Source organism: Mixophyes fleayi, chromosome 3 (genome assembly GCF_038048845.1).
Source record: "Mixophyes fleayi isolate aMixFle1 chromosome 3, aMixFle1.hap1, whole genome shotgun sequence".
NCBI classification, from domain to species: domain Eukaryota; kingdom Metazoa; phylum Chordata; class Amphibia; order Anura; family Limnodynastidae; genus Mixophyes; species Mixophyes fleayi.
Window position 1 is genome coordinate 229891027 of NC_134404.1, and position 12113 is coordinate 229903139.

Consider the following 12113-nt stretch of genomic DNA (forward strand, 5'->3'; position numbering starts at 1 on the left):
TCCCTCAGACATAACCTTATTGCCAATGTAAATTTGACAGACATCAGTGGAAAAGATGGAGTAAGGTTTAGTAACAAAGTATACTGCATATAAATATGAGACTCACACCCAATCAACCATATGCCTCGCCCTCTGACACTACCTTCCACTTTCAAACCACTCTCCCTTATAGACATAAGTCAAGGGTGGAACTCAGCCCCGTTAAGGCCACTACAGATCCTGTTCAATTCAGTCAACCAATAGTGTAACTTCTAAATACCAATATGTATAAAAAATACAAATTCAATACAGAATGATTTAAGAGGTTTCCTCAATATTTCTAGATAATTTGATGATCCAGAGTCTTGTGGGCTGGGGGGAAAGAATTCCCCGTGCTGATTAACGGAATGATTTTGTATAATACAGAACAGAGAAAATGCAAAGTTATATATCTACACCCTGAATTGTGCTGGGCATCTGATCTAAGCGGCCTGGTGAAAACAAAGTGTTCTTCTTAAATAAGTTCCATTTTCAAGATAAAAGAATATGGGCGACATGTTCTCATACAAATGACTCAAGCACAAAATGAAGGAACTATTTATTTTTTTAATGGTTATAAGAGCAAACATTATAACTTTAATACATAATCCCTGAAATGCTTATTCGGTTGTTTGTCTTCTGTCTTTAGTCTCTTTCCCTGTATTTAGGCCTCTCTTTATACGGCTTTGGGCTTCTGTCTCTCTTTCTGTCCCTGTCCCTTTTTTCTTCTCTTGACTTGTCTTTGGAGCTGTGGTAGTTGCTACGTTCCTGAGAACGACTGCTTCTCCTGGGCTCTTTCTTATCACTTCTCCTCTTCTCTCTACAATAGTCTTCCTCATATCTCCGGTGGCGGCCTTCCTTTTCAGAATCCTGTAACAGCAGAACAAATGTCTTAGTTACAGCTATTAAGGTTTACCAGAAGTTTTCAAACATTTAATTATTACAATAATCTTAATAATACTCCCTTTTACAGCCTCACTTACCAAAAGGTGTACACTCTGCACGTTAAGAAATATTAATTCCATTATTTGTCTGTATAACACCCTTGATATAATGCCAAGATTAAACTGTATCTTGTAACATTTAGAAATAGGTTTTAAAAAGTTTCCATACCTTGCCATAATAGATGAGGTAACATTGCATTTACATTTGCTATAAGTTTAAGCTACTGTTTGTCATCAGTCAGGCACAGTGTGGTTTCAATAGGCTTGAAGACAAGAAAGATCATTTAACAAATGTTACCCCTATCAAGTTAATTTACATTGACCCTTGGTAATAAAATGTGTCCCTACTATGGAAGTAGAATTAGTACACCAAAGTTTTGAGAAAAATCTCTACAGTGGGACATGACGTTACAGAGGATATGCACAGGCATCAATGTACATCAGTAGCAATACACACACACAGACAAAAATGTATAAAGCAGAAAAATTAAGTAATGCAAGTATGCCAGATATAAGCCTGCAGAAGGGCTAGCATAAAATAGGCAAGCAACCTTGAAATAATCACAAACCAATGACGAGTACTATGACATTTCCTACTCCATGGAGGTCACAAATGTTGTTTGACCGACATTGTTTATAAAGCACCATTATATTATGAAGCACTTAACAGAGAATATTACACAATTCAATCAGTCCCTGTCCAACTGATGCTTACAGTATGAATTAATTAGAACACAAAAACATGCATAGATCCATTTATGTCAGCAGCTAATTAAATTAACTATGTTTTTGGACTGTGGCAGGAAACCTTAGCACCTGAAGAAAATCCTCGCAAACAGATACAAACTCCACACACAAAGGGCCCTGGTTTGCTTCAAACCCATGGCACTAGCCCTGTGAAGCAACAATGTTGACCACTGTGCCATCATGCGAATATTCAAGCAGAAACCAATAAAATAATTCTGTGGGCTAATAATTCATAAAAACTACCTCATAAGCGGGTACTGTAAAAACACTTACACTTTTGGTAGGTGGGAATTTTTATTAAACAGTAAAATGGCCAGACTTCTTACCAAAAGAAAATGCATATAGAAAATAAATTTCATAGAAGTGTCCTTTTAAAGAAATGGGAAGGATTATCTTTCATATAGGGAGAGTTTAAACAGTGATATGGAATAACCTCTTTTGATCAGTCCAATGAAATCTAAGCCATACATCTCTCTCTCTCGACAGAAGTATATGAACATCCAAACGTTGCATCCATATGCGCTTGTTGAATACCTTATTCCAAAACCATGGGCATTAATACGGAATTGGTCCCCTACATTTTAGAACATGACTGCGGGGATTCACATCTATTCAGCCACAAAGGCATTGATCAGGTTGGGAGAAGTGTTGGACAATGAGGCCTTGCTCGCAAACGGCGTTCTAATTCATCCAAAAATGGGGTTGAAGTCAGGTCTCTGTGCAGGCCAGTCATGTTCTTCCATCAAAAAATGGTTTCCCAAGTCTGGAATGGATTTAACTTTGTGCATATGGCATGGTCATGCTGAAACAGAAAATGCCAAAGTTGGAAGCACACAATTGTGTAGAATGTCATAGTATACTGTAGCATTAATAATGCTCTTCACTTGATTTAAGGGAGAGGCCAAGCCATGAAAAACAGCCCTAGACCATTATTCCTCCTCCACCAAACTTTACAGTTGGCAGCACACATTCAGGTAGAAAGCGTTCTCCTGGCATCTGCCATACCCAACTTCATATTTGCCACTTTAGTATTGTGCCCATCTAGAGTGACTAGTAGAAACACTCTTGTCCCTCAGCACGAGAGAGATTTTAAAGAAAATCTTTACCATCTGCTTCAAATAGATCCGATGGCAACATTTAGAGAAATAGAGATGCAAGTTGAAATACTAATCTAGTCTGGAAAAGTTTTTTAATGTGTGGGAAACTCCAATACCGTTGGGTAGATATAGTCTTCCATACTTGATTGTTGGAGGAGAGATACATTTTTCAAATTTCTTCCCGAATCTCATTTGTAACAAAGATAAGAGCAACACCTATTATTACTAGTATGATTCTAGAAGGGGGGATTTGTACGATTCTTAACACTCTAGTAATCTCTGCAAACAGAAGACCTTGATACAATTACACAACTGCTATTATATTGCTGGTACAAGATTGATAGGAAAAACTTTTCTCTAAAACAAAAAGTGTCAGGGTCAGCTATCCAAGAGACTTGCCTTTGATTTTTTCATTCTCCGGTCACCTTCATCATCAGAGTAGTGACGCTTCTTTTCTTTGTATTTAACAGGAAGTGGCGGATTATTGCCAGTCTCCTCCATGCTGTCATCCAACACCAGCTCATAGTTGCCGCTAAGATCGTTAAGAATGGTTTCCACAGGACAACCCCCTTCCCCCCCCCCCCCCCAAAAAAAATAAAAAAATTAAATAAAAATAAAAAATACACACCTCTGCATACAAAAGCCCTTCAGTGATGAACATGGACTGTAGTAATACAGACGGCATCCTGAACTTCCTCTGTAAGGGGGAAGGTGTAAGTGTCATTGCTGCTACTTTGTGTTTAGCAATAAATGTCACAAACTGTATACATTAAGATTATGCAACCCCATGTTTAGTTCAATGCAAATACACCATTTAAAGCCACAACCTATTAGAATGAGGTGTGTAAATATATGCATAACATTCTGTTTTCACAATTTGTAACATGTATAGCCAACAACAAGACCATTCCATAACAATGTGGACTGGCATGCAAACACCAGAGTGCAGGTTTCTAAAAGATACTCTTGTTTCGGTTTGGCTTTATCTTTCAGAGCAAGCTTGGAATATTTTCCTGCGTCCTTCTCATACTCTTTGAAATCATCCTTTGTATACTTTCCACCTAAAAATAAAAATAAGAAATATTAAATCTGAAACAATCATTTATTTTACTCTGCTGACCATGGTTTGGGCAGGTTGACTTTTCTTTTTAGACAAGCTGAAGAGTCCCCTTCTGTAACATCTTTCCAAATCCATTTAGGTTTGAAATATAACTATTCATTACATATATAAATTTTAGAGGGATTCAGCAAACATGCATGGGAACGCTCTGTATTTTACCATGAATTTAGGTACATTTCAGGGCCTAATGGTTTATAACCAAAACAACAAGGTCAATCAACCTAGAATCCCTTACTCCATGTTTACCACTGACTTTCTACAGTTAGTGTCTATTACCTTAGACTTCACATTTGAAGCTGTTAGAAACTAATTGTTCATGCTGGCTTTTTCATTCTGATCCAACTATTTTTGCTTTAGTCAGAGGCCCTGTCTTTGCCTGAAAAAATTGCTTTCTTCCTTGACAAAGTTGGAAAAAAAAAAATGTGAAGAGAAGCAGAATAGTCTAAACCAAATACCACTAGGGGGCTAGAATGATGATTCGGACCAGGGTATTTCAGATTTTGTGCCTGTAAGGTCTGATACACAAGGAACATAATAAAGCTTGCACGGATATAAAGTATGACAACAGGTAAATAACACTTGTTTCTAGAAGATTATAGATGCAATTTTGCACTCTAGGGATATGAATGACCTACAAAAATATGACAGCATAACATTACTTTTGAAGTTATATGCTACCAACAAACTGCATCGGCCACTTCTTTGTCTCCTCAATAAATTATTCAAACCTGGCAGAACAATTGATCTTCTATCAGGACTGGATAAAAAAAGAATGCACAGCATGTTCCGGAAATAGATTCGGAACTATTCTTGTCAATTAAAAATTATATCAGTCTATTTATAATCAACAGCATTTCCATCTATATTATACGTTTTGGGTTAATTAGAAACCTGTGTCAATATTTCACTCCAGTACTTCTGAATTCATTAGAAGCTTTAGCATCAATCATTATAAACCACAACAAATAACAAAAAATAAATAAATAAAATGTAAAAAAAAAATTAAAGTCACAAGCTGGTCCCCAGAATTCTTAATGTATTAAACAGCCAACCCCTTTTGTTAACTATATTATATCCACTACCAACCCCATATTACAGTATGCCACATCTTGTTAGCAAATCCAGAAATCCCCCTTTCTATATGGCATAATGCACTACCTAGTGTAAATTATATACAGTACATAGAAGTTACAGAAGAGTTATGTAACCATATAAAAGCATGAAGCTGTAGGCTTCTTACAAAACTGTACAGCGCATGGGAAATACCCATCAAATAATATAACTCACTCTTGGCTGCTCCTGGTATTCAAACATCTCTGTACATGTGTTCTCTATGCACTTTACCGAGTAGAATCAAGGTGTAGCGGGATCAACTTTAAATGCAAATTGTTGACCCACCCCTCTATACACAACTTGGACTAGTCACTAAACATACGGAGTAGAGGGGTAGTCTCCTCCTGCCAAACTCCAAGTTACTGTAAATCTTTACATTTGTGATGATCCATGTCATAGAACACATATACTTAGGTGTACAGTATCTCCAGTGGAGAACAGTACAAAACCATATATGTGAATAAACAGTAGCATTGTATGTCACTGTAAGCTGACTAATACTGGAAACTGGATTTAATAAAAACTAAATATAGCCATTTCAGGCTATAAAGTTAATTCCTCTAAGTCTGAGTCCATGCTGCTTCCAGCCAACCTGAGGACCTGTATTGAAGCAACCTTTACTCTGCAGTGGCCAAAACATAAGATTAAATACCTTGGGGTATATATCACCTCTATTTATGACTAGTTCTATCATGAGACTTTACTTTGCCTACTAGCCAGGATTAAACAAAATATGGGGGTTGGCATGGGTATAGCACCTCATGGCTGGGAAGGATTATCGCTGTTAAGATTAACATGATCTCCAAACTTCTCTATCTGTTCCAGACTCTCCCAGTGAAAATCTGACTGTTTTCAGGATTTACATTCCTCTTTTTTGAAATTTGGCATGGTAGACCCCCTAGAATCTCCAATGGTCCTTAAAAAAAAAAAACAGGATCTGTGGGGGCAGAGTTTTTCCGGATGCCAAGTTTTATTATCTGGCGTCTCAGAGTCAGATGGCTGCTACTTATGCTCCCTATCGAACAATAAAATGGGTGGAATTGGAGACACATTTTATAGGAGTCAACTATACCTGGCCCTCTGGGGCCTCAAGTGCAGACTGGTCGCCTGCAGCCTATTCCCTTCAGTCTCTGCATGTCTCTATGACAACTGGTGGTCCAGATACGAACTAACCTCTAATTCACCAGACACCTCTCTGGAATAACCCCCACTTTCTTCCCGGAAACTCTTATCTCATTTTAAACAGTTGATCCATGCTGGGATACGGGAGGTTTTTTTTACGTCCCTCTCAGAAACCTAACCTTTAAGCGGCTGTGTTTAAAATTCCCGCTCACTAAGGGTATGATTGACTGTTTATAATTGGCTGATTGAGATAACTTGCGACTCACAGGGACATAATGAGTTTGAATGGGAAAGGGAGTTAGGTCCCCTTCTGGATGAGTCTTGTTGGGATGAGGTCAGAGTGGATTGCCACTAGCTCGATCCAAGATGTTTCTCACGTCCACTCCAAGCTGCTGGCAGAACTGAGGTCAGAGAGGTGCACTTCTCCACATTTGGTGGACGTGCCCATGCATAGTTCCATTCTGGAACATGGTCCACTCAGTCATTAATTCAGTTTCTAAACATCAGTTGTTTACAGGCCCCTGGACCTTTCTTCTCTCTTGCCCCTGACCTAATGACAGTCCTACCTGTAATACATTGATTGCTTATATTCTTTCTACCGCAAAATCTCATAACTAACCATTGGAAGACCTCCATCCCTCCCTTCATGCTGGCTCTTAAAAACTATGTCTGGCATATCGCAAGTATGGAGGGTATCACATTATCTTCACGACAAATCACACAAGTTTGACCATGTTTGGGCCCCTTGGTACCTCAGGGAAAGTTGTAGAATGTTGCTGCTAATCCCAAATCTCTGTAGGATGCATTTATTATGTAACAAAACAAAATTAGCATTCAACAGAAGAGGCCCAGAAACAATCCTAACCATCATGCACTTTCCTCCAGGAGTATCAAGAATGGGTCGATGTAGTCACATCCCTGAAATGCAGTCTGGTCAATGCTCCACAACACATCATCATCAGACGTGAGCTGGACGGGCTGGCTCGTGAACTCTGCATCAAAATTATCCAAAACGAAATCTCCACACACATTGGGCTTAAAGAGGGGGAACCACTAGCTTTTGTTCCATAAAGTTAAAGTCAACACTACAAAAGAACGCATGGCCCCGAATGTCAGCAAATCCTGTCTGTGAATGGCAACCCAGATGCTCCTTTGGTTCCTTGTTGAGGAAACCATTTAGTTCAATTGCTGTTTTCACAGACAAAGATCTGGGGATGAAAAGGTCTTGTTCTAGAATAACTTGGAATAGAATATCATTATCGTTTTGGTTTGGATTATCTGAATCTTCTACAATGTTGAATGCCAACAGCCCAGCCATCATTGCACACATCAAGACACCCAGTGCCCACCAGTCCACACAAACTATAATCGCCTCAAAACATTTCAGGAGGGTTGTAATATGGTGTGCCATAGATTGAAATAGTAGTGTCTCCAGACAACAAACCTTCCTTGCACATGCCATAGGCAGTAAGTTTTATGTGCCCTTCAGAATACAATAAGATGTCTGGCTTTACGTTTCAATGAATAATACCTCGCTCGTACAGGTAGTTTTAGGCCAGACTAATTTCTGCTGAACAAAACCTTGCATGTTTCCTTTGATATTGCATACGAAAATTTATATCTCCATCGTTTCCACAGTCAATGACAAAAAAAGAGTCTGCTTTCGGTTTGTAAGCAGGTGTGTAGCCCCACAAGGAAAAAGAGGATTTATGTACTTACGTTAAATCCGTTTCTCTGATTCCGTCTGGGGGACACTGCTTACCATGGGGTGTGAAGGGGAGCATGGGAGTTGGCACCTAGCTAGTTAATTTCTAGCATTGCTGACAGACCCCTCCCCTCTACATACCCCCGCCTCTTCCTCCTCAGTTAATTCAAAAAGCCCCAAGGAGAAAGGTCAATCAAACAAGAGCATACCGAGGAAAGGCAGAAGGGAGGGATCGCAGTGTCCCCCAGATGGAATCAGAGAAACGGATTTAACGTAAGTACATAAATCCTCTTTTCTTTCATCTAGTCTGGGGGACACTGCTTACCATGGGGACGTTCTAAAGCAGCCCCCTAAGGGTGGGACCGCTCTGATAGCCCAGCACGTAGAGTACTACGGCCAATTTGAGGCATCCAAAGACGCAAAGCATTGAATTGGTCCAATCTTGTGAAAGTTTGGACCAAGGACCCGGTAACTGCTCTGCATAACTGGTCCGCTGAGATCTCATTCAGTGAATCCCAGGACGTCCCCGCAGAACGGGGAGAATGGGCAACAATACACTCTGGTACTGAACGGTTAGTACAGACATAAGATTGCCTTATAGTCAGAGTAAGCCACCTAGCAATAAGTTGTTTAGACGCTGATCATCCACGTCCAAAACAATCAAACAAGATAAGAAACTGTCCTATGAATCATTGCAGTCCTTTTGACATAAATTCGTAGAGCCCTGACCACATCCAAAATTTCATGTTCCTTGTTCCAGATCCCTGAGGATCCTCTGTGAACAAAGGAACCACCATTCCCTGGTCTACATTACAACCAGACACCACCCTAGGAAGAATGATGCATTGTCCCTAGGACTGCTCCATCATCCTGAAAACCAGATAAGGTTCACAAAAAAGGCCCCCAGCACAGATACCCCTCGAGCTGAGGCAATAGTAAGAAGGAAAACCACCTTCCAAGTTAAAAACCGTAAGTCTGCTGACTATACGTTGCAGGAGCTTCAGTACATACCGTTACAAAGGACTAAACAAGATCCCAAGATTCGTTGGTGGAACACAGGGAGGTTGTATATGAAGCACTCCCAGTAAGAAAGTCCTAACATCCAAACCATCTTGTATAAAAACAAGATAAAGACTCTGAACTGCAGGCTTTATTCCTACACCATGCACGTATGAACGCAAATGCGGTGACAAAATTAAGCCGAACTGGCTTTCTAGCCTAGATAAGGGTATCAATTACCCTGGAAGAAAACCCTCTGGATTTCCACAGAATGGCTTCAAAAGCCATGCCTTTAAATTCAATTGGGCTAGATTCTGATGCAAGACTTGTCCCAGAATCAGCAGAAGTTTCCAAAGAGGTACCAAATACCCAGGTCCAATGTCAAAGAAGAACCTCTGGACACCAGACTCTTTGTTTCCAAGCTGGCGCCACAAGAATGACTGGCCGATCTCCCTCTTGAGTCTCCAAGGACTCTGGGAATCATTGATATAGGGGGAACCAGGTAACCTCGCCTGAAGTCCCCTGGCATTGTGAACACATACACTGCCATTATTAGATCTCTTCTGGTCTTGCACTAAATTTTGTAAACTTCCTGTTGTGACTCAACATCGTCCGAGAGACTGTCGTCTCCAGAGATTACACCATCTGACGATCTAACTTCAGATGGGAACCCGTCCACTTCTTCAACATGTTCCCTTGAAAACACAGAGAGTGGATCCTGTCATAAGGGAGAGTCTCAAAAGACGCTACCATGTTTCCTCATACACAGAAGGACCAACGGCCTCTTACAGGACAGAATCCTGTTCATCCCCTCTTGCAGGACAGAATCCTGTTCATCCCCTCTTGCAGGACAGAATCCTGTTCATCCCCTCTTGCAGAGATCCTATCTTGTCCTCTGGAAAAAAAATCTTCTGACACACCATGTGCATAATTCGCCCAGAAGAGGAGGATGAGGCTGATCTTCCCCGAAGAGATTGTCTCCTCCTCCAGAAAATCTAGATCTAACCGGATGACCACTGCCAGACATGCCCCCCCCCCCTAAAGGGCTGTCTGAAAAAAAAAAAAAAACAACCTCGGAATCCTAGATCTTGGGAGTATTAACTCCACTAGCATAAGGGATACTATAATCTCTCAGATTCCACATCCGCATTCCATATTTTAACCATAATGTACTTCTGGTCGCTACAGTTGTAGCCGAAACTAGAGGAAGACTGGATGCTGAATTCTGGTCTGCCTCATACACTTAACTCGCGTCTTCCTTCAGGCACATATCCAAGAAAAACCGCTCACTCTCTCAACTCTGCAGAGTGAGGGAATATGAACTCTCCTATGATCCTACTAATGAGGAGTCACAGTCCTCTAACCATGCACCTTCTCCCTCAGAGGATCCCTCTGAGTCAGACAATAGAAACCGCGAATTTGCTGATCTAGGTCTCTTATTTTTATGTAAATGTCTTGGGCTCTTCAGTCACCGGTTTAACCGATATAACCTGCCATTCTGAATTCCTGGCCTTCTATCACTGCAGACCATCCAGGCATCCCGCAGGGGAAAATACCTGATACGCCAGAGAAGATTGTCCTACTACCGAGGGTAAAGGACTTGTTCTCTTTATAGACATGTCTGCCTCTGAAAGCGGTAGCCTTTATTAATTCAGAGGCAGAAGGTAACACCTCAACTACCACTGGAACCTCCGATAGGTTAGATCATAGTTTGACCGGGGTACCAACCCCCTGTGTCAAAAAACAGTACCCACTCAGGAGGATTGAAGCCTAAATGGAGCGGTTTTTACATTGCGCCCCAACTGACGCCGCAGCGCAATTAGTACAGAGCGCCCCTGGATCCTAATGTATACCCGCTATTTAGCATTACATTTGGAACAGGGAAAATACGTGGCATATTTTGCTTTAATTTTCTCACTTTTTTAGTAGAAAATAACACTACCACAGAGTAAAATACAGGTACATATACAAAATATATTTACACAGAAAATACTACTAATCTATGAACCGCTCAAAAAGATAGTATTCCTGTCAATGAGAGAGCAATCATTTCTTATAAACATTATGCTCATCCCCCCCAAAATGTGCTCAGAATCTTAGACTTCCCTATCTACTTATAGAGAGTATAAAATATACTTCGCAAGGAAAGGCTGTCAGCTGCAGCAAATTTTCCAGAATGGCTGCAATCAGCCCAGAGCACCGGAGTCTCAATGCTCACTAGCTAATTTAGTATTGCATTTGGAGCAAGTGAAACACTTTACTTTAGGGCCCTTTCCTTTATCTGTCATTTTACAAAGGAAAGCACACCAAACATAGACTTAAATTTAGCTGTTAGAGAGCGAGAGACAGCATAGACATAAAAAAGTTATAGATTGGCTAGTACCTTACAATATACTTATAGGGCTTCTATTAGTTTATAGCTCTTTTGCTGGTGTGAGTTAATTAGCCCTGTTGTCGGCCCTATTGGCACTGTATATTGTGGGGGTAAGGTACCTCCTGTGAGGGGTGTGGTTATATATGGATGAGGGGTATTTAAAGAGCTCTTATATGGCTAGAGCTGAATTAAAGAGGCAGTATGTGGTGTGATGGCCTCTGATGATATATTCTGTTGCTGTGTGGATTGGGATAAGGCGTTAATATACTATGTGTGGTGGTGAGTGGGGATGATGAGTATAAAGAGCGGTGTTTGGCTTTTGCTGAGGAGCTCTTATAAGAGCATTTGGTATCTTACAGCTGATCTTGTTGACCTGTGGTTTGGGCGCTGCGGTCAGCGGGTCTTCTTGGCGTTTTTACCGGGCGATGTTGTGGCTGTGGATTTAAACTGGGATGTTCTTTCCTTTGCTGTAGTCGCCTGTGCAGGACTTCCGGTTTTGGTGGAGCGCAGACTGCGTTCCACTGCGGTTCCTGTTTGTTTCCTTGTGAGCCTTCTTACCCCTTCGTTCCTGGAGCTATTTGTGGGAAGTGATTTCCAGGGTAGAGGTGGCTGTTCAAGTAGTCGTTTCTTGTAGTGTGTGGGGTCCAACGCGTTTCGTCCTTCGACTTCGTCCCTGACGTTGGACCCCCACACACTACAAGAAACGACTACTTGAACAGCCACCTCTACCCTGGAAATCACTTCCCACAAATAGCTCCAGGAACGAAGGGGTAAGAAGGCTCACAAGGAAACAAACAGGAACCGCAGTGGAACGCAGTCTGCGCTCCACCAAAACCGGAAGTCCTGCACAGGCGACTACAGCAAAGCAAAGAAC

General features: G+C 41.0%; 1 protein-coding gene and 1 pseudogene across 1 annotated transcript in view; both read right to left on the reverse strand.

Moving 5' to 3' along the window:
- Nucleotides 1–565: 565 nt before the first annotated feature.
- PPIL4 (peptidylprolyl isomerase like 4) overlaps nucleotides 566–12113 on the reverse strand; it is a 32066-nt gene continuing 20518 nt past the window's right edge. Inside the window, exons 12-14 of the mRNA XM_075203250.1 lie at nucleotides 3771–3867; nucleotides 3206–3338; nucleotides 566–888 (exon numbers count right to left, since the gene is read on the reverse strand). Coding sequence (XP_075059351.1) covers nucleotides 664–888; nucleotides 3206–3338; nucleotides 3771–3867 — 455 coding nt within the window. The 3' untranslated portion in view covers nucleotides 566–663. The remainder of the gene's footprint in view (nucleotides 889–3205; nucleotides 3339–3770; nucleotides 3868–12113) is intronic.
- On the reverse strand, nucleotides 3874–9618 carry LOC142142525 (protein kinase C iota type pseudogene; annotated as a pseudogene).